This window comes from Lepidochelys kempii, chromosome 23 (assembly GCF_965140285.1).
Source record: "Lepidochelys kempii isolate rLepKem1 chromosome 23, rLepKem1.hap1, whole genome shotgun sequence".
NCBI lineage: Eukaryota > Metazoa > Chordata > Testudines > Cheloniidae > Lepidochelys > Lepidochelys kempii.
Window position 1 is genome coordinate 2,378,392 of NC_136402.1, and position 24,941 is coordinate 2,403,332.

A 24,941-nucleotide genomic window follows, 5' to 3' on the forward strand; every position below is an offset into this window, starting at 1 on the left:
CAAGAGGGCGGGCGCCAGGCCTTCCGCCCTCACGTGACGGGGCGCGGCGCTCGCGGCAGCTTCTGCCCCCCCCGCCCGCCGACCCCCACTCTCCCGCCGCCGCCATGGACCCGGCCGGGAAGGAGAAGGAAGCGCTGCAGCTCCTGGCCGAGGCCGACAGGAAGGTCCGCGGCTCCCAGTCCTTCTTCGCGGGGCTCTTCGGGTGAGTCCGCCGGCTGGGGGGGGGGCCTGTGAGGGGAGGGCGAGTCTCGGGGGGGGGGCGACCTGTGAGGTGTTGGGGGGGCGAGTCTCGGGGGGGGGGCGACCTGTGAGGTGTTGGGGGGGCGAGTCTCGGGGGGGGGCGACCTGTGAGGTGTTGGGGGGGCCCTGTGAGGGGAGGGCGAGTCTCGGGGGGGGGCGACCTGTGAGGTGTTGGGGGGGGCGAGTCTCGGGGGGGGGGCGACCTGTGAGGTGTTGGGGGGGCGAGTCTCGGGGGGGGGGGCGACCTGTGAGGTGTTGGGGGGGCGAGTCTCGGGGGGGGGGGCGACCTGTGAGGTGTTGGGGGGGCGAGTCTCGGGGGGGGGGGGCGACCTGTGAGGTGTTGGGGGGGCGAGTCTCGGGGGGGGGGGGCGACCTGTGAGGTGTTGGGGGGGCGAGTCTCGGGGGGGGGGCGACCTGTGAGGTGTTGGGGGGGCGAGTCTCGGGGGGGGGGCGACCTGTGAGGTGTTCGGGGGGGGGGTGAGTCCCCGGGGGGGGGCGACCTGTGAGGTGTTCGGGGGGGGGGTGAGTCCCCGGGGGGGGGCGACCTGTGAGGTGTTCGGGGGGGGGGTGAGTCCCCGGGGGGGGGCGACCTGTGAGGTGTTCGGGGGGGGGGGTGAGTCCCCGGGGGGGGGCGACCTGTGAGGTGTTCGGGGGGGGGGGGTGAGTCCCCGGGGGGGGGCGACCTGTGAGGTGTTCGGGGGGGGGGTGAGTCCCCGGGGGGGGGCGACCTGTGAGGTGTTCGGGGGGGGGGTGAGTCCCCGGGGGGGGGCGACCTGTGAGGTGTTCGGGGGGGGGGTGAGTCCCCGGGGGGGGGCGACCTGTGAGGTGTTCGGGGGGGGGTGAGTCCCCGGGGGGGGGAGGGTGAGTCCCGGGGGCGGGGGGGGGCGACCTGTGAGGGGCGGGCGGTGTCCTGCAGTGGGTGCTGCTGGGAAGGGAAGGGTAGCTGGCGGGGGCTCTGTGCTTGGGGTCTGTGGGGCAGGCTGGTGAAGGGGGCTGGGCTGCAGGGAGTGTCCCAGACAGCCTCTGTGACCCCAGAACTAGGAGCCTCCCCCTCTAGGATCCCTGCAGAGGCAACTCCCTTCCTCCTAGGGCCTCTGCTGGGGGTGGGGGGGATGGCGCTGGTCTCTAAGGGGAGAGCAGGGGGAGTGTTTCTCCTGTCCCCCCCCCAAGTTCCCCCCACCGCCAGGCTTGCAGTGCTTTAGTGCCAGTCCACCCTGACCTGTTGAGTTGGGGGCAAGGGGGAGTCAGTTCCCAGCCTGGATTTGTCCCCACAGCTTCCCCCCTACTCCTAGGAGGACTGAGCCTGTTCTGGTGAAACTGGGACCAGTAATGTATCACGGTGGGTGGGGGCGGGCAGAAGGAATGGGAGGGTGCAGGCATGAGCCTCGTCTACACAGTGGCTTCTGTCTGGCTACCGCTGGTGATGACCTGTACTTGGTATCTGGGTGTTTTCCTAGTGTAGACAATCCATTAGGGGAGTGACTCAGAACAATCAAATGTTGCTAATCTTGGACGACATCCAAGGCTAGCACAGTAGCACATTGCGGGCCGTGTGTGGCTGCAGAAGCTGAAGACCTGGGCAGAAAAGACCGCAAGGCCTGGTCTAAACACATAGTTGCACCAGTTTAACTACTTGGACTGGAAGCTGTTTGGGGCAGGGACAGTCCTTTTGTTCTGTTTGTAGAGCACCTAGCACCAGGAGGTCCTGGTCCATGGTTGAGGCTCCACTGAAATAAAGTGATGTGATGTTGAACTGATGCAACTTTGTATGTGGATGCTCCTCAAGTGGTTTATGTCTGGATTACATTGGTTTAGCTTGCATTGGTAAAATGTTATCAGTTTAGACAGGCTGTACTAGTTCTAAAGTAATGATCCCTGCATGGATACTTTAAATGACTGTCTTTTAACTAAAAAGAAAAGGAGTACTTGTGGCACCTTAGAGACTAACCAATCCGATGAAGTGAGCTGTAGTGAGCTGTAGCTCACGAAAGCTCATGCTCAAATAAATTGGTTAGTCTCTAAGGTGCCACAAGTACTCCTTTTCTTTTTGCGAATACAGACTAACACGGCTGTTACTCTGAAACCTGTCTTTTAACTGATTTATGTTCAGTAGATGCAATGTGCATGTATAGATGTAACACCATGCAGAGTGTGCAGTATAGGTACGCTTGGCAGAACTTGGTGTTATTTTATAATGTTGGTTGATTCTTTTCAAGTATTTTTTTGAATGTAGTCAATTTAAATTTCATAGTTGCAGGAAATTGGGGGGGGGCAGACTAATCATTTAATGACTGTATATTCGAAAAACTAAAGCTTTGTAAACCTTAAATCACAAATTGTCAACATCACGTGTCAAACTATCCAAATTAAATATCCTTAAATCAAACTCCAATATATTCTCAAGCAGCACTTTTCTTTCTTTGCCTATCTGCAAATTTCAGTTATTGATGGAAATATTTTTTTCATCAGTTTGCATCATCTCAAATCCTTCTTAGATCTCTCTCTGCCCAATCTGCGGAGGATAGGAGTCTGTTACAGCTCCAGCTGGGGAAGCTTGGTGCTCTAGCTCAAGCTGTCGCAGCTCACTCTTTTAGCTCTGGAGGTTTTGTTCAGTCCCGTGTGTCTGCCAAGATAGTGGTTGTGACTTAGGCCTGGTGTATACCTAAAACTTAGGTTGACCAATCTGCATCAATCAGGGATGTGAAAAATTCCCACCTCGAGAGATGTAGTTAAGCCACTCTAAGCTCTGGTATAGATGCCACTAGGTGGACAGAAGAATTCTTCTGATGGGGTAGATTTACTACCCTAATAGAAAACCCTCTCCTGTTGCTGTAAAAAGTGTCTACACTAGTGTTGCTGCAGCTCTGCTGCTGTAGTGCTTGTAGTGTAGACGTACCCTCTGACCGGCCTTAAGATCCTCTGTAAATGAAGTGAAGTGCATGTTGTTAGGAGAGTACTCAGTGGCTTACCACGACTTGAGGAAGAGGCAATGGCTGACTGATTTAGGGGTGACAGTGAGCGTCAAATTAGATATGAGCTTGAAATGTGCTAGAGTTGCCAAAGAAAAGGCAGATGCAAATTTTGAGGCTGTGTGCTGCAGAGCCAGCATGTCACTAGAAAAAGGTATATGACAATTCCCCCCGCCTCCCCTCCTCCCACATGTGACTCCATAGCTGGAATGTTATGTTCAGTTCTGGGACATAGGTGACTGACTGGAAGGGAGGTCTGAGGAGAACAGCAATAATCAAATGGTCAGGAGGAACTGGATATAGAGGGAAGGATCAGGTCTGTGTCGTTTGGCAAAACAACCTCGAACTAAAGGGTGTCATGTCTCTAAATAATGAGGGGAATTTAACGTGATACACGGGCAATGGGTAGGACTGATAAAAAGAAGGGGGAAATAAAGGATAAATTGCAGGGAAAACTCGCTGGCAATGAGATCCCTTACTGCAGAAATATCTCTGCTTGGGAGTCTAGAAACTGGACTGGATACTAGAGATGTTCTGTAGGGAAGAATCCTGCAGTTTTCCCCAGGCAGATAGGAATGGCTGTGAGCTGTGTGTGTGAGAGACAGTGGAGTGGCCAGACGCTGCACGTGGCTAAATCATGTGTGGTGATGCGGAGGGGGGTTTAAAATGCAGTCCCATCTGGGGGAGATAGGGTTAGTTGAAAGCTAGCGGCTTTAATCCTGTGCCCTATGGGAGAGCTCAGTTTGCCTCTGCAGCTTGTCCTAGATGTGTATCTGATTGTGCTGCAGGCTGGGTTCTCAGCTGAAGCAGCAGCTGCCAGAGGGGTAGGGCTTGGGGAGGGCATACAAGAGCAAATGACAAGCTTCTTGTGACTCAAGGCACATTGTTTTCTCTCATCTGGGCCACTAGATTCCCAAGGTCTCCAGAGCAGGGAGCTGCAATAGATAACGATTTTTTAACCAGCACAAATAAAAGTGGGGGCTGGGGAGGAAGCTGGCGGGCTGGCTATCCAGAGGAGAGAGGAGGTGGCTGATGTCAAGTATATGATTCTTAATAATAAAATAGGAAATGGAAAACTCCAAAAGAGGCTGTTAAATTATGCCTCCTAAAATTCTTTGCCTGTAACAAGTGAGAATGCAGCACATTGTGTCAGCTAAATCTAATGTTCAAAGACAATATGTCCTGGTTCTAGGAACCTGGATTTCATACTGGCATGTGACACAGTAATACTGTTGTGTGCAGCTCTTCTCTTACAAAATGTATACTCAAAAAGCAGTTTAGAGTAGCAGAACAGGGAAGAGACACTGAGATAGACAAAAGTTTTTGCTGAGTGTGTATATACACACACTTACATATACAAAGCTTTTATTTTTAAGAGACACAGTTGAAGATAAAGTTGAAGGGGGACTTAAAAAATAAACCAAAGAATCTAGGCAGGCAAGCCCTATTAAGTCACTGGGATTTGTGTTTCTGAATCTTAGGTGGCTTTAAAAATCTATCCCCTGAAAACCCTTTAGGACATTTTTAACAACTAAAATTCCCTAGTGATGTTTTTAGTGTGCATCATAAATTATATGCTTTCAACTCATGTTAAACAAGTCATTGGTACATAACATCAGATACCATTGTGCTAAATGCTAATTGGCATTCGGTGGTTATGGTAGCTTGTCTGCAAACAAGGTGTACTTCCCCAAAATCTCACTACTTACAAATACATATTGCTCAGATTTAACTTGTCTGCTTGCCATTAGTCAAATGCTTAAAACTTGCATCTGTAAATAAAACATGGAAGCTGATCCAGACTCACTCCTGCTGTTGGTTTGGAACCTCAGTCTAAATTTTGCTTTTCTCTGTAGAGCATTGTAGCAGTCTCCTTTAAGGACATACCTAGCAATGCTGATTCTCTTATTGGATGCTGGACATTGCTATCTGTCAGTATAGTGTGTGTGCCTCTTTAATTACTTCTCCTTGCATGGACTCTGTGAAATAGGGAAGGATTGTTATCCCTGTTTTACAGGTTGAAGCGGAGGCCCAGGTAGATGATAGAGGTTTTTAAGGTCAGGCTTGACAAAGCCCTGGCTGGGATGATTTAACTGGGAATTGGTCCTGCTTCGAGCAGGGGGTTGGACTAGATGACCTTCTGGGGTCCCTTCCAACCCTGATATTCTATGATTCTATGACCCAATAATTCTTTTTCATAGCTGGGAATGGAACCCAGGTCTCCAGAGTTAAAGTCCAGTGCCTTAAGCACAAGGTCACCCTTCCTCTCTAAACCATATCGGTTCTCTGTCAAGGTCTTCACGCTCTGGTACTAGTTGGAGGCTCCAACCTCAAAGAGGGTATGGAGGGTAAAACCTTGTATATTGAAATATTTAATGAGAATATTCTTGTCTAGCACTGATCTAAAACATTGGACTTCCTTGTGACAGAGGTACGTTTGATACGGCTGAAACCTTCACCAGCCTCGCACTTCCATAGCTGCTTTTCAGCTCAAAGGATCCCAAAGCACCTTACAAACTGTACATGCAGCACTGCTGCAAGGCAGACACCTGTGCATAGCATCGGGGAATAACTTGATGAAGGAGACCAGGACACGCAATGAACCGTTGCCACCATCCACTGCACCAGGTGGCCTGACTTCTTAAGGGCCGACTTAAAGAACTGGACAAATTGCGTTGACTCTCTTTATCAAGCTAGGCAGGATAGAGGGCCCAACTGACTGCTGGGATTGAAACGTTTGGTTTCAGGGGAGTAAACATGAGCTAGGCTCACTGCACACCTTTGCAGTGGTAGTGGACTGCCTTTGTGTTTTCCAAATAGTGAACTCCTCAGTTACTGTGAAAAATCTTATTTCCAGGTTAGTAGCTTTAGCTAAGTTGGTAATTAGCTAGTTAGTTGCTTTCCTGTTCTTGCTAGGAACTATGGGCCAGATTCTCCACTGCCCTGCACCTTGCCACTTAACACCAGTGTTAAGTGAGTGTAATACAGTCCTGTTCTGGTGTAATACCAGTGTAGTACACTCACCATGTCTTTGGTGTAAATGAACACACAGGGCAATGGGGAATTGGGCTGCCTGTGTTCAGTTAATGAGTTCCATGGCAACCATGTAGTGGCTTTGGCCCCTTTTTGGAAACTGATTCGGGATTTAAGGATAACTTTGTCCCTCAAGCTGATCCAAACTACTGGAAACGCTTGCTGGCTCTGACCAGCAGTTTGGCAAGGTCTGTCTCTGCCATATGCAAGCAATTTTCAAATGGAAATGAAACTCCAGTCTTTGGGGGAGACATGGAAATGCTTGCTTGTCATGTAAAAGCAGAGTGTTTATTGCAAACAAAAGCACGCTGGTCGAAGCCATCTGCCAATCTGTATCCCAGGATATAAATTATCTGTAGGATAAAGTTGAAATACTTCTGCAGAATATTTGTCCTAGCCACACGTTTGGGTAGAGAGGAGCTGGGATATGGGGTAACTGGGTCCTATTCCTGGCTCAGCCCGTCTCACTATGATGTTAGACCAAACTTTCTCTGTTTCTGCCACCTTTAAAATGGGTGACACTTGCATAGCATACAGGGATTTTGAGTCTCTGAGACTCTCTGGTGAGAAGGACAATAGAAATATGCCTTTATTTCTCTGTTTGCTAGATGTGCCAGCAAACATCTCCCTGCTATGAGCATCGCGGTCTCTTGCTACCTCTAATTTTGCAGAGCTATGAATGGGGGAAAAATGCAGCATAAACTCTTTGATCTTCCAATTTTAAAAAAACAACAAACTCACTGACATGATGCAGCTTGGATTGTCTGTCACCTCATGTCCAGGGTGGTTAGTCAGAATCAATAACTTCAATAGGTGGATGTGTTCATTAGCAAAACTAACAGCAGCTGGGGGGACTGTGCCTGCTTGCTGCAATGCCTGAATATAGAATGATTTATCTTAGCAGGCTAACTCTGCCCCAGCTTCGTAACTTCCCCTCTGAGGTTAACGGGCAGACTGAAAGTCGCTTCTTGATCTTGGCTGGCATCGTGGCTGCCTTGGCAGTTGGCAGCTGAACACCCCCCCCACCTCCCCCGCGCACTTGGGAATGTGCTATTTCTAGGATCCACGCAGCTGGTTTAAGATCTATGGTTGTTCATCAGTGGCTTTTATGGCTGTCCCACACTAACATCTGTTTTGCTAGATTAACAGTAGAGAACAGATATGGGAGGAGGGCTGAATTGATGGCTTCATTCAAGAGACATGTTTTTCCTTTCTTCCCCCACTAGCTGAGCCCTCTGAATCATTGACCCCATTTTACTTGGTGTAAACGACACTGCTTCCATGGGGTATCTGTCTCACTCTCAGCTCTTATAGTCTTTGGAGAACAGTCTGGCAAGGTGGCCCATTGAACACTTGGAATATCACATGTGTGCATGGTACTCTGCAAAGCTTTCAGGTGGTCTCTGAAATGGCTCCAGGGATTGCTTCTCATTGACTCTCTAGCAAAAGGGTTCTGGAGTTTTTTGGGGCTTTTAGTGACTGGTCTCCGAGAAGCCTTCCTGTCCATGGGGGGGGAGTCTAGCATTCTTGGCTGCAGGAATGAGTTGGTGGAGTTCAGAGGCAGGAAGGCGTGAGGGGTAGCTCTCCTAAATTGGCACCCTGGGGAGTTAGGGGCTCCTTTGGCCAACATTCTAGCCAGTGTTCATGGAGAAGCTGCTGTTTGTAGGGCAGGGGACCTTCTGCTACCAAGAGGGAAAACGTTCCCTGGACTGGAGTTTCCAGTGATGTGAGCGGAGGACTGGAGCTTTCCAGCATGATGAGTTTAAGTGGTGTCTGGTTGGTTGGTTTTTCAGGGGCTCCTCCAGGATAGAAGAAGCATGTGATATCTACGCCCGAGCAGCAAACATGTTCAAAATGGTCAAGAACTGGAGCGGTATGTACGCCTGCTCCGATGCTGCTGTCTCTGTTAACCATTCCATTCTGGGCGGGCTTGGGGAGGGGTAGGGTCCCCCAGCAGGACAGAGCAGTAACGCTGAGTTTGTGCCACTAGCCTGCGGCAGCACGAGCAGCAGAGTCCATCATTTCGGTATGGTGTCGGTGAGGGACCATGCTGCATCAGTGGCTTGATCTCTGGGAGATCCGAGCACTCGGAACGCCTGCTGAAGCCAGTGGGTTCTGCAAGGGATCAGCAACTCTGACAATCAGGCCCAAGGCTTGCTAGGTCTCTCCTGGCATGAGAACAAGTGCCATGGCCTCTTCCATGGGGAAGTGCTCTCTAAGCAGCACCTTGCTGATTGCCTCCCCTCAGTTTTCCCTGTGAACTGGGGGGCAGCTGTAAGAGGCAGCTGCTGCTGCTACTAAACTGGGATTCCCTGGAGCTTGAGTATGAAGTGGCAAAGCACGGCAACACGTCCCCTCTGTGCGGGCAAAGACCATTGTGCAACTCCACCTTCACGTTGGGTTCCTTAGCTCACTATCTGGCATACTTCGGAAAAAGGAAGCTGTGCCTGTGAAATGACCCTCCCGGGCCTCTCGGGAATGGCTGGGATTGTGCTCCTCACCCTCCTGGTTTCTCTTCCAGCTGCGGGGAACGCCTTCTGCCAGGCAGCACAGCTCCACCTGCAGCTGCAGAGCAAGCACGACGCGGCCACCAACTTCGTGGATGCTGGCAATGCCTTCAAGAAAGCTGACCCACAAGGTAAGATGTCAGCGCTGCTGCTCACCTCTTCTGCTTTCCAGGTGCTGAGGGTTAGGTTCTGCTGGGGCTCTGGTGGAAGAGCTGGGAGTCAGGACACCTGGGTTTTATTCCTGGCTTGGGGAGAGAGATGAGATACAGTGGGTTAGAGCAGGGGGGCTGGGAATCAGGACTCCTCCTGGGTTCTTTTTGAAGCTCTGCCACAGACTGGCAGGCTGTGAGTCTGCTAGGACTGAGTAACTCCATCTGGGTCTGTTCTTGTACAATGGTGAGGATTCACTAACTCCATAAAATGCACTGATTAACTGGGACTATATAAAATGGATGTTTAGCTGGATTCATGTACTGTATTTGCACACCATCTTCCAGCCATAGGTATATCATGGCCAATAGATCCCTATGAAGAGGGGTAAAGAAAGACTTCAGATCCCTTTGTGGAAACGTTCTTTTTCTGATTTGCACCCTTAACCACCAAAAGTTGATCAATGCACTTTCCTGCGTGAAAGTAAAGAAGGAAGTGTTTATTTACTCCTCATAACACAAGAACTAGGGGTTACCCAGTGAAATTAATAGGCAGCAGGTTTAAAACAAGCAGAAGGTAGCATTTCTTTACCCAGAACACAGTCAACTGTGGAACTCCTTGCCAGAGGATGTTATGAAGGCCAAGACCATAACAGGGTTCAAAGAAGAACTAGATAAGTCCATGGACAATAGGTCCATCAATGGCTATTAGCCAAGATGGGCAGGGATGGTGTCCTAGCCTCCGTTTGCCAGAAACTGGGAATAGGCAATGGGATGGATCACTTGATGATTCCCTGTTCTGTTCGTTCCCTCTGGGGCACCTGGCATTGGCTGCTGTCGGAAGACAAGATACTGGGTTAGATGGACCTTTTGGTCTGACCCAGCATGGACGTTTTTATGTGGCTAGCAGCCTGGGGGAGCAAACCCCACTGGCCAGCTTGCCTGTCAAGTTACACGTTGAGATTCCTAGTTCAGTGGAAATCCTTGTGCAACCTGAAGAGCCTGTCTGTCGTGTTGTGCTGCTGTTCTAAGAGAACCACCCTGGTCACAATCCATGTGAGGTGGGGATGGGTGTGTGTGAGAGAATTGCGTTGCGCTGGGATAAACCCATTACTAGAATATTGCAGTAGCTTCCAGGTATACTACTCCTGCTGCCCTGACTCTGAGTGCTTGGTGGGGGCTTTCTCTGAAGCTGCAGATGTGACTGTTAACTGGGCAGCTGGAATATTGTGCTGGAGTGAATGTTCTGCAGTGCTGACTGCTGCAATTTCCACTCTCTCTGATGTGGATTAGTGGGTTAGGATGCAGCAGGCATACCACCCTGCTCAGTAGGGGACCTCAGTAAAATCTGACCTACCATCTGGGAGCATGCCTCCTTTCACAGATGGCAAAGTCACACTGGTTGTGACCCTAACCAGCAAAGACCGGAAGCTTAGGACTCAATTCTGTGTGGAGCTTCTTGTGGCTGGTTAACCTTATCAAAAGAGATAACAGCAAGGAGTGCAGCTGAAAATGAGGTAGCTTGGGCAGCCCACAGAGATGTGCTGTGTGTGGCCATGCAGAAAAGTGTAAAGTCTCCTAATTAAGCTTCTAAGAGACTGCTCTGTACAAATGTTCCCTGTGCAGCAGAGAACTGAATGAGTTCTTAGAACTAACTATTCTTTACATCTTTCTGCTGATGAAGGGCATATAGCCTGCCAGCAGTTCTGTGGGAGCAGACCCTTGTGGACTCCTCATGACATCAGTGGGACTCTCTGCAGGCCTCTTCAGAGCAGTTACCAGTGTGTGCTGACTGTGTCCGTCTACTTGTAGTGCCTAGCACAAGAGGGATTCTACTCGAAGTTGCATGCTTTGAGGGTGATAACTTACACCATGGTTATCTGAGCTGGGGTTTTGCACATGCAGTTAGATCTGCTTGGGTGGTGATTTTGGAGAAAAGATAATGAAGTAACCTGAGGAGACGACAAATTTAATCCTCTAGGGGATTTGCCTAATCTTTTGGAGATTTAGATTCTGATTATCCAGCCATGTTGCTCTCGGCAGAGCAGCCAGCGTTTGTTCTCCAGAGTAATTTTTGCAAGCGGGTGGGGGGGAGATGGTATCTGGGCATGGTGGGCAGAGGGATCTTAACCAGTTCCGGTGGGGCTCGTGGTATTTTTCCCTCTCATCAGTAGGATTATTTTTTGCCTCTCTGCTAAATCCCATTACTTGGGCAGAGTGCCCTTAAGAAGGCATGAGCTCTGTTTGTCTAAAGAGACCCTACGCCAGGCAAAAGGACAATTTTGCACATGTAACTAGTGTACCAATTCCTGCAACGGTAGTTCCTTGTCCAGCAGCAGGATCACAAGAGCAGGAGTGTGCCCTCTACTCTGACGCTCAGAGCACCAACGTCCCCAGCCTGTAGCAGGACCCTGAGGTTAGCATCGTGGCATTTTTGCTGTGAGCTGGCTGGACAGGCAGAGCAAGTCTGGCCTGCCTTTAGAAGGGAGAGAGCCTGGTTATGTGGCTCTGATGCAGCTATGTTTTCTTGCCGAAGAACCTGGCTGTAAACCCTGGGCATTAGAGGTTTCAGTAACTGGACATGCAGGCAAACCCAATTAAAGGAAAAAAATCCCCAAATCTACCAGCCCAAATTCCCCTCTTAATCCCTGGCTTTGTGGGACAGCACTGGGGGCCTGGCTGGACGTAGCTCAGGGAAGAAACGAGGGCAGCTGCTATTTCTTCCTTGTGATACAGTTTCCAAGTTATGGAGAGGGGAAGAGAGCCCCTTAATCAATGTACAGGACGGAAATGTGTCTGGCAGGCTTAAATGGCCTTGGGTACTGATACCAGGTGCCAGAGCTCACAGCACTGAGGAAATATTTTCATGACTTGAAGGCCAGATGGAACCGTTATGACATGCAGAAGATCAGACCAGACTAACCCAGGCCAGAGAGGCTCACCCAGTGATTCCTATGTCCAGCCCAATATGTGGGACTTGTTGTTCTCCCTTTTAAATGCTTGTGGATGGAACCTGACCTGATTTATTGATAAATACCCCCGTTCATGTCCTATGTTACTCCCAGTCTCTCTTCCTTCCCCCCCAACCTGCATTAGCTTTCCAGGCCCCTTGGTCTAAATGCAGTCTAAGATTCAGCGGGTGCAACACCTATTGGTTTAAAGAACAGGAGGACTTGGGGCCCCTTAGAGACGAACCAATTTATTTGAGCATGAGCTTTCGTGAGCTACAGCTCGCTTCATCGGGTGCATACGGATGCCTGCATCCGATGATGAAGCGAGCTGTAGCTCACGAAAGCTCATGCTCAAATAAATTGGTTCGTCTCTAAGGGGCCCCAAGTCCTCCTGTTCTTTTTGCGAATACAGACTAACCCGGCTGTTACTCTGAAACCTATTGGTTTAGAGGCAGCTGCACCTGCTTATCCTAGGGCTGATTTTTAGCCATTCTGCTTCCTGTTGGGAGCAATGCAAGTGGCATTTGGGAACAGTAGGAAAAATTTGCCTGTCAGAGCTTGGTATTTATATGCTGAAAAAACAGCCTCCCACATCTTTCTGGGGAATGCTGGTGAGAGAAATTCCTCTTGTAATAGAGCAAAATGTAGTAGTGAAGGGAGCCATCTTGTGTTGCTCACCGCACTGCGAGGTATTTACCCAGAGCAGGCTGGTGGCCTTGTCTTTGGAAGCCCTGTGTCATAGTTCATATGAGCTCCTGGCAGATCTTTTTGGCTGGAAAATCCTGTCTGAAGAGCAGGGAATTCCCCCTGCTTTGTGTCAAGTGAACTCTGAACTTTAGATCCTAGACTTGCAGGGGTCACCCCTGATTTAGCTGAAATTGGTGAGGCTTTGTGGAAATGTTAGGGGTTCACTTGCATGGAGACAGTTGAAGGATCAGGGCCATAAAATCTTATGGAGGCACCTTGTTTTCTTATTTTAGTGATTGTGCTGGTGAGCTTTGCATGTGACTGTCCTTAACCTTGAACAAAGCTCGTCGTTTAGGGCAAATAAACTAGTAGCTTGCGCACATCTTTCAACTCAGTCTTTTCACAGTTGTGGAGCAGCAGCATGGTCTGGAGGAGAGGGCACTGCGCTGAGTGTCCAGCCATGTCAGCTCTGCTCCTGGCTCTGCTGCTGACCTGCTGTGGGATCTCTGGCCAGCCACTTCCACCTCCCACCTGCCCTTTTGTTGTGTCTTGCCCTTTAGACTGAGCCCTACAGGGCAGGGACTGTCTCTCATGAAGTGTCTGAGCCCAAGGGGCCTGGAAGTGCTACAGTGTTGTAAATGTTACGGGTACAACGCGCACAAGCTCCTAAAGCTTAAGCTGGTGGCTTCCTCGCAGGCAGCGTCTGGTCGATGACCGGAATACTGTAGGATTCTTGTGTGCTTAGTAATATCTACCATCCTAGCCAGGTCAGTGGCAGTTTCCTGATCCCCTCACTCATTGCTGTGTTGTGCTCTGGCCCCTGAGACTTTCTTTTGCTGGATTGGTCTGGACAACGCTGCATGAGACATTGGGGCGCAGGGGGACAAATAACACCACTAGAGAGGGAATCTTCATCAATTCATTAGCTCCTCTGCAGGCCCCTTCTAGCTATGGTACCACCTCTTGCCTGCTCTCAGTTCCCTGGAGGTTTGCAGCCTCAGCAGCTTTTGAGTGGCTATTGATCTCTGTGGAGGGGTTGTGCTAGAAACAAACACCTGGTTTTCATCATTTTTAGGCAGGTCAGAAGAGTTACTGAATGGCTTTATTTCTCCAAGCGCCTATGCTAAAAAAAGTTTTTTGTTCTTTGTTTTTCTTTTTTAAATAGAGGCCATTAACTGTTTGATCAGAGCTATTGAGATCTACACAGACATGGTAAGTCTGTTCCGCCATGTCTGCGGACCAAACTACAGAACTTTCTTTTGCTTCTGGGCTGCTGCAGCAGGGAGGATGATCCAGTAGCTGGCGCTCTTCCCTAGGCTCTCAACCCTGTAGTGCTGTGCTGCTGGAAGTGGTGTCAGCCGGATCAGACATCCGCTCAAGGCCCTGACTACTTGTGGTCCCTAAAGGTACCACGAAACTTCTTGGAAGAGTCAGTGATTCAGCTACTGTGTTCTTGGCCAAGTTGAGGCAGAAGCAAAGGGTGCCTCTGCCTGACAGCCTAGCACTTGGGTACAGCAGTGAATGGGCACCCTAGACATAATTCAGCTTGTGTACTGACCTGTGTGTGGATCAAATTGAGCAGGGTGGCCTGCTGCAGTTTTGCCAGCTGAATGAAGCCAGTATTGGACTCAAAAGAAGGGTTTGTAGCGACTTCAGAATTGGCTGCCATGGCAGGTGTGTTTATACCCACTGTGGTGCAGTTCAGAGAACTCCAGTGTGGAATTATCATACACACCCCTGCAGTTCGCCAGTGCATCCTCCCCAGTGCAAGTGTAGTGCAAGCGAAAAGACACAGGAGCTGACACTGTTCAGTCGGTGGACGTGCGTTAATTTCCCCCTCCTCTTCCAGGGCCGATTCACCATTGCCGCCAAGCATCACATATCGATAGCGGAGATCTATGAGACAGAGCTGGTGGATATAGAAAAGGTAAGTCCTGAGGATGCTGGGGGAGAGGAGGGAATCTGTCTACCTTGTAGCTCTCTTATCTAGAAATAGATTAAATGCAGACAGTCTCCTGTGATTGGCCTGATGTTGTTGCTGTGTCTGGGGTGTGCAGCCTTGCGAGGACTTGAGCTTAATCCTGCATTTGAATCCTGTTAGACACACTCATGGCTAATGAGAACACCCACTGTTAGAGTAACTTCTTGGTAATTAGGGATATAAATCCCCTTGCAGGGCTTTTGTAGCAGGTTGTTACAATTGTTCATTATGGTTTTTTTTGCTCCTTCCTCTGAAGCTGCTGGTACCAGTCAATATCAGAAGTGTGAGATTGTGGGTGGATGCCAATGGCTTGGTAGCCGAGGGGGTCTGGATCTTGCTTTGGTTGTCCATAGGTCCTGAGGTCAAATCCAGGTGGAGCTCTGGCAACTGGTGATCCATTTTGAGGTCATATTAGATGGTCCCAGCTGGCCTTAAGTTGGATCTGGTAGGGCCAGGTTCTCTATTGTCCTGCACCTTGTGGTCACTCTCACCAGTGCAACATGGGTGGAAAACACTTCAGCCAATCAGAATGGCAGCACTCCATGCCTGTGTAAATGACTGCACAAGTTGCTGGGCAGTGGAGAATTGAGTCTCGTAAGCCTCCCCTTGGGCAGGACACAGTTACCAGGTTTATAAACAGAAGCAAAACTAAAAATTCGCCAGCTGGAACAAATAGCAGGCGCTTGGAATGCGGATGCTGTCAACTAGCAAAAAATCTCTGCAGACACTTGGCGTGGCTCGTGTTGCAATTGATTAAAGGTTAACGCATGTGGCTCACATGGGTGTCTGAGAACCAAAGGAGCAGTCGATGCCAGTTGTATGCCCCTAGGATCACTGCTCCTGTTTTGTGGGAATAGATTCACCAAATGCTCTCCAGGAGAAATAACTTTCTTCCTTGTGAGGGAGAACGTCTGCTGCTGCCTCTGGGATTCTGTAGGCTGCCCACACACAAACTGGCGCTGTGTAAATTAGACCCGTGTGAACAGTTATTTTGGCTTTTTTCAGTTTAGTTCAAACCTGTTTCGCTTTGATTTAAGCGAAACCAAAATACCCTTGGTGTCAAGGGAATGAGTGTCTAGATGGCCTTTGGCACTGGTTTAAATTGCTCCATAAGTTAAACTGGCGCAACTTTGACAAAACCGGTGTGACAGGTTCGATCACAGAGATCCCCTTGTGACCGTCACCTGACGTGCTGAAATTACCTCTGAACCTGTTTTCCCTGCTAGCTTGGGACTCCAGAACCCTGCTTTGTTGAGCCAGACACGCCAGCCTGCTGCAACACAGACCCAGGGTCTGGGCCACACCACCAAAGCTGCAGACTTAACTGAAAACAGCTCAGCAGGTTACCTGTCTCCAGCACCCAGTTCCTCAATGTGATCCAAACCACAAATAAATCCGTTTTACTCCGTATAAAGCTTATACAGGGTAAACTCATAAAGTGTCTGCCCTCTATAACACTGATAGAGATGCACAGCTGTTGGCTCCCCCAGGTATTAATCACTTACTCTGGGTTCATTAATAAACAAAAGTGATTTTATTAAATACAAAAAGTAAGATTTAAGTGGTTTCAAGTAATAACAGACAGAACAGAGTAAGTCACCAAGCAAAATAAAGCAGAAACACGGAATCATAGAATCATAGAATATCAGGGTTGGAAGGGACCCCAGAAGGTCATCTAGTCCAACCCCCTGCTTGAAGCAGGACCAATTCCCAGTTAAATCATCCCAGCCAGGGCTTTGTCAAGCCTGACCTTAAAAACCTCTAAGGAAGGAGATTCTACCACCTCCCTAGGTAACGCATTCCAGTGTTTCACCACCCTCTTAGTGAAAAAGTTTTTCCTAATATCCAATCTAAACCTCCCCCACTGTCTAAGCCTAAGCCTAATACTTTAAGAAACTGATTACAGGTTAACGCCCTTTTATAGCTTTAGCACAAGGTGGGGATCTTTTGTCTGTGCTTGACCCCACCCCCCCCACCCCTCCTTCTAAATGGAAAAGTACAAGATTAAGTGAGCTGTGGCTCACGAAAGCTCATGCTCAAATAAATTGGTTAGTCTCTAAGGTGCCACAAGTACTCCTTTTCTTTTTGCGAAGACAGACTAACACGGCTGTTACTCTGAAACCAAAGATTTAAGATGGATTTCAGTATCAGATGGCATGGTCACGTGTCCCTGAGACACCTCATTCTTCATTACCCAGGGGCTGGCCCACACATACATAGGAAGGCTTGCAGGTAAATAAACCCATTCACAGTTCATTGATTCTGAAGCACACTTAATATGTTTACATCAGTAATACAAGTTTATATCTTTTTTCCAACTCCAGACCTAGAAATAATACATGGAAACATAGGATGAACACTCAGCAGATTACAAGCTTTCTAATGATACCATACAAGGGGTATTTAGCATAAAGCATATTCCAGTTATATCCTATTCATAAGCATATTTCCATAAAGCATATGGAGTGCAACATCACAACCAAGCTGGGGGGGTATCTTGTAAAATTCTACTTGGGAGTTGATGGGAAGAAAATCCACAGTGCTGGGGCTGTCTCGGGGGTGGTGGGCTGTGGTCCCATGGCAGTCTCACAGTACTGACTCAGAGAAAGCTACAAACCAGTTTACTATGCCTAATGGATCTAGCTCAGACAAGATGAGGAAGGATGGCCTTGTGGTTAAGGCACTGAATGGGGACTGGAGAGACCTGGGGTCAGTTCCTGCCTCCACCAGTCTTTCTGCATGCTGTACCCAGAGTCTGTTAATCTTTGGGCCTCTGGTCCCCATTTGTGTGTGTGCAGGGGTGATGACCATTTTTGTGGTCTGTTTAAATTGTGTAATCTCTCTCAGGCAGGGACTCTGTGTGTTCATGCAGTGCCTGTCTTGGTTGGGGCCGCTACTGCAGGAGTGCTTGATGAGGATGGAAGTTCTAGGCTCTAGTGAGGCTCCAGCCACAGGCTCCCTCTGTGAACCTGGACTCCATTGCTGGGTGGTGATCAACACCTCTCAGCTCAGCTCCTGCATTCTGGAGCTTGCCTCGCAGATGGCAGCGCTGCTGGCTGAAGGGGTGGGTGGATTTTGTGTGTAGGATTCTCTCCGCAGTTCTGGCGTGTGGTGCTGTCCTCGGGAGGTGGTGGTCTGGTCTCTCAATTCTGCTAGTGCTGCCAGTGAACTGGCTGGGGAGCTCTCACGGTGTGTTGCGTTCTTTCTAGGCGATAGCCCATTATGAGCAAGCTGCTGATTACTACAAAGGGGAAGAATCCAACAGGTAAATCAATTGCTGCTTTGCCTCCTCCTGCTGTAGAACATGGCTGAGCAGCATAGCAGCCATGCGTTAATGCCTGCGCTCTGTAGGCATACGGGTTGCCATTCCAGCACAGCTCCCCTAAGGGGGTATTGTAACCGTCCATCCAGCCCAAATAAGGGGTAGCATGTAGCTGGCCAGGCCAGGAGCTGGTTGGGACTGGGTCACAATCCTGTCTCTTTCCCCTTGCTCTGCTTGCGTCACCCCTTCACTGGTGCAGCTTGCTAGCTCATGCATGATGGCAGCAGAGCTAAGGCTCTTCCCGCCTCTCTGGGAGGGTGAGCAGTAGCCCGGCTAGAACTGCTGTCCTGCTGCACAGGCTCTGGCATTGCAGATCACTCACATGGGAGTAAAAGTGGGTTCCTTGTGCCTCCTTGCTTCCCCGCTCTGGTGCACAGCTGGGTTTGTGGCTGAGCCTTTAGGAAGGACTTGACTGTGGTGATCGTCGCCGTAAAGGGTATGATGCAGACACCACTCATTTCCCCTCTCTTTAGTGGCATAATCATACTGAGAAAACTCTTATGCACCTGGGCCCAGTGGCAGATCAACAGAACACACCTAAAGGGGCTGCTTGATCCTGTGTAGTCAGCCTGTGGGCTGGACCCTCCACCACAGTTCGCTGGCGTAGAAAGCTCTCCTTCGTAACAGTAACAAGGCATGTGCTAAAGCCGGGATCCTGGGGTCTCCTGCTGCTTGGGGGGCAAAAAAGCAAAACTGCATTTGTGTGGTTGGTTGAGTGTATCTGAGACAGTGCCATCTTTCACTTAACGCTAAGCGCTCTTCCCTCGGAAAGGGAGCACACTTCACGATCCTCACAAATGGCCCCTGGGAAGCTCAGCCTTCGGGACGACGCCATCAGCCTGTTTCTTGCCTTTTTTGTTTCTTTGCAGCTCTGCCAACAAATGTTTACTGAAAGTGGCCACTTATGCAGCCCAGCTGGAGCAGTACCAGAAAGCCATCGAGATCTACGAGCAGGTCTGGGACTCTTAATTGTGTTTAAAGAGCAGGCGTGTTTGCTGTCATCCCACAAGAGACCCCTCGTGGTGTCTCCCTTCCTTTCCCTTTCCTGGGGAGACTCCCTGGGTCTGCGGAGATCCAATTGCAACCTCACCTTTGGATCCCTGCGGTGGCAGGGCTGGGTGTGTTTGAGGCAGCAGGTCTGTACAGGAAGCTAGCCGCTCCTGTCCTAATGTAGAGGACAAGGATTCAGATGGGGTGTCCCCCTGCTCCATGTACATTCTGGACTGGCACTCAAATATTTGTCCCTCAGTAGGAATCTGATCACTTTGGTGCCTTGCAGGTGGGCACTAATGCGATGGACAGTCCCCTGCTGAAGTACAGCGCTAAGGAGTATTTCTTCAAGGCGGCCCTCTGCCACTTCTGCATTGACATGCTCAACGCAAAGGTTGGTCTGGTGCTACAGAGCTGCCGCTGTGCTACCGAGTGGGGCGCGAGGCTGGGGGCCGAAGGGCCTGCTCCCGAAAACGGGAAAACGCCCCTCTCACCAGCACCTCATTGGTCCATTTAAATGTCTCAAGCAAGGGTAGCCCATAGAGGGGCCTGCAATGAAGCTGGCGTGGGGAAGCTCTGTTGCTACTGCAGTGACCTTCTGTGAAAACCCATCAAAGCCCTGTCCCAAGGAGCCTCCAGTCTAAGCAGTCTAGTTCCCCTGCTCCCTTTGTGAGCAGTCACTCGAGCCGCAGGCTGGGCTCTCACTCCTCTGTCTTTCCAGCTGGCCATACAGAAATACGAAGAGATGTTCCCAGCCTTCTCGGACTCCAGGGAGTGCAAACTGGTTAAAGTGAGTGACTCCTCCTTATTGTCCCTGCACTGCCTGGTGGCTCAGACCTTAGAATCTCTGGTGCATTTGCGCATGGGTCTCCCCCCTCCTTCCCCAACACAGAAGCAGAGTATTGTGCCGTGGGAGAGGAACCCGTGTGAGAAATGTCCAGATGGGGAAGTTTAAAATCAAACTCTCTGCAAATCTAGAGTGAAATTATTCCTCCACTAACATTCACAGGACTCTTCTAATGGTCTAAGGCAGGGGTCTTCCACCTTTTTTTTTTTTTTTTGAGGGGCCCCCCCAGCATTCTGTAAAAATTCCACATCCCACTTGTGCCACAACTGTTTTTCTGCATATAAAAGCCAGGGCCAGCGTTAGGGGGTAGCAAGCAGGGCAGTTGCTCGGGGCTCAATGCCACGGGGGGCCCTGCAAAGCCAAGTTGCTCAGGCTTTGGCTTCAGCCCTGCATAGTGGGGCTTTGGCATTCTGCTGTGGGCCCCAGTGAGTTTAATGCTAGCGCTGCTTGGCAGACTGTCTGAAACCGGCTCATGGCCCCCCAGGGGACCCTGGACCCCTGGTTGAGAGCTGCTGGTCTGAGGAGCATGTGGTTCTCTTCTATTGGTCCAGTCATTTAGAATCCCTAGCTCTCTAGTCCAGCTGACCAATACCAAAATCCATTCCTGCCTTTAGCAAGGTGAGGAGCCATCCTGCTCTGTTCATGACCCCTGTGAGAACCCATCACCTGATTATGAAGCCAGTATGCAGGAAGCCTGTTGAATTGCAGTGTTGCTAAGTGACAACGAAGTAGGAGGGTACCCATGCCCCAGGTGGATTGTAAAAGGCCCCTGGACTAGTTCTCTTTCCCTGTGGGCTGGCTATTCCAGAACTGGGATTTTTGCAGAGTGAGTACTGGACTGGTGTGAATTGCTAGGGCAGCTCCTACCCTCCTACAGACAGTGCTCTAAAACTGTTGCTTTAATCAACTATTGTGCTTAAAATAAAATGCCAGATCCAATCCTGATACACAGGCCAACTGTTCAGTTGGAGCTGCCTGTCAGTTGGATTTTCCCATTAAAAAGGCTGGCTTAGCTATAGAGTCTCTGCTTGCATGTGTGACCTAGCTTAAGCATCAGAGGTGCAGCAGGTTACTGGAAGTTCCTGCCATGCGTGGAAATTAGTCCAGATTTGTGCTGATCCTTATTCCTCTCTTTCCCCCCTCTCAGAAGCTGCTGGAAGCTCATGAAGAACAGAACATCGACAGCTACACTGACTCTGTAAGTGCAGTGGGGAGGGAAGCGTCTAATGCAGCTCAGCACCGGAGAGAGACTGGTGTGAAGTGTCTGCTTGGGAAGCAAGTGTAGCAATTGCAAACGTGGGTGTGAGGAGTCCTTGTCAGAAACAAGAAGGCTCAGCGTGCCTTGTGTGATCGCTGTGCTAGCCAGACCCAGGGTTGGTAGTGGATTGCTCGCTCCAGGGTGTTCTCAAGGACTTAGTCCCATCTTGCCATAAATTACCAGCCAGTAGGGCTCCTGTCCCTTCCTTGGTACAGACTAATGGATTGGGCAGATATTCTGCCTAACTTCTCTGTAGGGCTGTTACTAATTTGCTCTTTCCCCTCCACCTGCCTGGGAAGCCTTGACTTCCTTGTCCAGGCTTCTGTTCTGTGCCAGCCCAGTTTGCAGCTCATGTTGGCTTCATCAGGAGTCTTAGGAGCATGGCACTTCTGCAGATCAGCCCACAACAAACTACGTGTGGGTTTACTTTTGGGGGTGGGGGTGGGGGATGAGGAGGGGAAATTTAAATTTTCAGAACACGAGTTGGGTTAAAAACATGGAACCTAGAAACATTAAGGACTAAGGAGAACATGGGGAAGAGAAGCTGGGTTTTACCATGAGTGAATTTGTTTCTTGTAGAAATCCCAGGCTCCATAGTTTATCGAGTACAATAGCTGGTTTCCTGCTCCATAATGCTAATTAGCCTCCAGGTGAATACAGCCATGTGGTATGTCACTCATTCTGATTCTCTCCCTGACCTTCCAGGTAAAGGAGTACGATACCATCTCACGGCTGGACCAGTGGCTCACCACCATGCTCCTCCGTATCAAGAAAACCATCCAGGGCGAAGAGGAGGACCTACGTTAAACCCCATCCCTTCCTTCCCGGTCACCGTCAACTCTTTCCTCCACGGAAGTCTGCATGGATATCTTTGGGGTGGGGAGGGTAGGGCCTGGAGGAGAAGGATTCAGACTTCAGTGACTTATTATCCCTTGTCTCATAACCCTTTTGCCCCACAACCCAAAGAGCATAACTTCATTTAACAAAGACAGGGTGTGTGGCTGTAACCACCTGCCTCAGCTGCTCTAGAGATGATGTCTTGAAGTGACATAGCTCATTCCCCCTGGGCCAAACAGATGAATTCCTAGTCTGCGGAGCTTCCCAACCTGCCTGCAGGCTCCTGTCCAGGTGTGATGGTCTAACACCCTTCCCCATCCCTCTTGTTCCCTCTTCAGATATTTAATTGTATGACAATTATTCTGTATGATTAAGATCTTAAACCTGCTTTCTCCCTGACTCACTTCACACTGGTTTCAGAAGACAGCACAAACTCAGTTTGCCTCCTAATTCCTGCTGTTTAGAACAGATCCTTTCTCACTGCCCCCTCTCCTGCCCCAGACTGTCAGATGGAGCAGTTCTTGCCCATCCCAGGCAGGGATTTCAGACTCAGTACCAGCAGGAGTGGGGATGGGGAGAGCCTTTCCCTCAGCCCTTAACTTCTTCCCCTCCCTAGCCTGTGATCGCATCCCTGTAGGGGCTCAGAAGCCTGAGTTTTGAGTATCTCCAGCAAGCCCAGAACCCTGCTTTAGGCTGGGAGATTTCAGGTGCAGTGACTTTCCCCCATGGCCTGAGCTGTGAGAACAGATTCTGCTACTCTCTGCCCTCTCCTAGCCCCCAGAGAGCTGGAGAATGTGGCAAGCACAAGTTGGCACTTCCTATCTCCTGCTTATTTCAGTGAAGAACCGTACAACCCTTGTCTAACATCTTGGCAGCAAATACTTCCCAGGGCATCCTCTCAATCCCCAGAGCTCTGCAAGGAGCTGACAGGAAGTGTCACTTCGCTCTGAATCACAATTATCTTCTTTCCCGTTTCTCATTGTCAGCTGAACATACTAGCTTGAGAAATAACCCCATTTCTTCCCCCTGCCCACAGGGCTGTAGTGCTGCTCTATGGCCAGCTGTTAAGGGGCGTCAGACACTGTCATTCGCGTGCAGCCGAAAGAGGCGAGAGCGGGACTGGACAGTCATTCCCACACCGCGTGGGTAGCCAAAAATATTCTGTGCTTCTGGTATATGAATAACCTTCGCAGACCCTTCTGTGGTGACTGTTTTAATTTAATCCCATCTCAGATTAGGCAGTAGAAGACTCTACAGCGTGGGTGAATTCTGTACGCAGCAGGCCACTTGCTGCAGTGGGTATGGCACCTGGTTGGAAGGGAATGTTACTCCCATTCAGTATTGTGTGTGTACAGTATGTGTTGTCATAAAGGTTTTTATTTCTAGGTTATTCTCTTGGTTTTGAAACCTAGTCCAAGAGGGGTGGGGCTGGGGCAGCTCAGGGTTTACCCTGCAGTAATCCCCACTTCTGTATTGTTTGCTGAAAGAAACAGGAAGTCTTGCTGCATGTTTTAATGTCAACAGAAAGCGACTCTTGCTGAGTGTAGTGAAAAATTGCACAAGAAAAATAAAAACTTTGCATGAGCAGAAGCAGATTTGTTTCTAACTGTGACCCTGCAGCTAAATTCACGCCGCTTCACTGAGCGCAACTGTGGGCATGCATGTCCTATCCTCCCTGCACCACTTCCTCTCCCTCTTGTTGCAACTGCATTTTCCCGTTACCTTGCAATCCCTTTAAGTGGTGATTCCATTCTGAACGCTGGCTATGGAGCGAACAAAAAAAACCCCACCTTCATTTGCCAGATCTTCCCCCTGTGTGTTCAGGTGTCTGTTCGGTTCAGTCCCGTTATCCTCCCAAAAAAAAACCCCGTGAGAACTATTCTACATTGAGTCACCGTTTGTAACACTGGATTGGACGGGGAAAGAAGTGGTTTTGCTGATTTCCAGTCTTACCCACTGAACCTGAACTCTCTCAAACATTTTCTTGACGAGTCGGAATGAAGTATTCTGCAGTTAGAATTTAGTTAATTCAGTTGACACATTGAGAGCTAGGGTAGATTCTACATCTGTCTGGGCTCTGTGGAGCTATTATTTTTCACCTTGGGCATGGAATCCTCACAAAATCACCCTGTTAGCAGTTTAGCTGTTTAGCCATTCATCCATCAGCACATATGGTAGACATGAATTAATGAACAGCTGAGATTTATCTTTTTGTTCTAAGCTGATGCTTTCGTTGATATTTTCTGTCCTTGGACCACATTCTATCTTAACCTATTAAAGAGTTCCAGCTGTTCATTAACAAGCCTGTCTCCTCAGAAGCTAGAGGTATGGTCCCTCTCAGCAGTTTGGTTCATTAGTACATTGAAGCAGCTGCAACAATTGGTCAAGTCTTGACATAAACAAGCACAAGTGGTCAGCTGGAGTAAACTGGTACAGCTCCAGGGTCACCGTCCGAGAACTGGCCATGCTGTAGCCACATTTTTAACAGGCCCAAGAAATCCTGGGTGTAGAATGGGACTCTTCCTCCTCCTGCAGCCTAAGTTACAGTGACCAAACAGCAGCGATTTCTGTTCTGTGGAGGTGGATAAATGTGCTGCTATGATAGAAAGAAAAGGAGTACTTGTGGCACCTTAGAGACTAACCAATTTATTTGAGCATAAGCTTTCGTGAGCTACAGCTCACTTCATCGGATGCATATTGTGGAAAGTGTAGAAGATCTTTTTATACATACAAAGCATGAAAAAATACCTCCCCCCACCCCACTCTCCTGCTGGTAATAGCTTATCTAAAGTGATCACTCTCCTTACAATGTGTATGATAATCAAGGTGGGCCGTTTCCAGCCCAAATCCAGCGTTTAACAAGAACGTCTGAGGAAAGCGGGGGGGTGGTGGTTAGGAAAACATTACCTTGCATAATGACTTAGCCACTCCCAGTCTCTATTCAAGCCTAAATTAATCGTATCCAATTTGCAAATGAATTCCAATTCAGCAGTCTCTCGCTGGAGTCTGGATTTGAAGTTTTTTTGTTGTAACATCGCAACTTTCATGTCTGTAATCGCATGACCAGAGAGATTGAAGTGTTCTCCGACTGGTTTATGAATGTTATTTCTTGACATCTGATTTGTGTCCATTTATTCTTTTACGTAGAGACTGTCCAGTTGCCAATGTAC

General features: G+C 49.4%; 1 protein-coding gene across 2 annotated transcripts; it reads left to right on the forward strand.

Annotated features, from left to right (window-relative positions):
• Nucleotides 1-31: 31 nt before the first annotated feature.
• NAPA (NSF attachment protein alpha) lies at nucleotides 32-23,361 on the forward strand. Of its 2 annotated transcripts, XM_073322291.1 has the most exons (11): nucleotides 32-202; nucleotides 8,036-8,115; nucleotides 8,764-8,880; nucleotides 13,702-13,748; nucleotides 14,386-14,463; nucleotides 17,727-17,782; nucleotides 18,709-18,793; nucleotides 19,119-19,223; nucleotides 19,551-19,619; nucleotides 20,824-20,874; nucleotides 21,640-23,361. In XM_073322291.1, the coding sequence occupies exons 1-11, from the start codon at nucleotides 105-107 to the stop codon at nucleotides 21,739-21,741; spliced, it is 888 nt and encodes a 295-aa protein (XP_073178392.1). In that variant the 5' UTR covers nucleotides 32-104; the 3' UTR covers nucleotides 21,742-23,361. The 2 variants fall into 2 exon arrangements, with proteins under 2 accessions (XP_073178392.1, XP_073178391.1); XM_073322290.2 differs by lacking the exon at nucleotides 19,119-19,223 and having other exon boundaries at nucleotides 42-202.
• The last annotated feature ends 1,580 nt before the right edge of the window (nucleotides 23,362-24,941 follow it).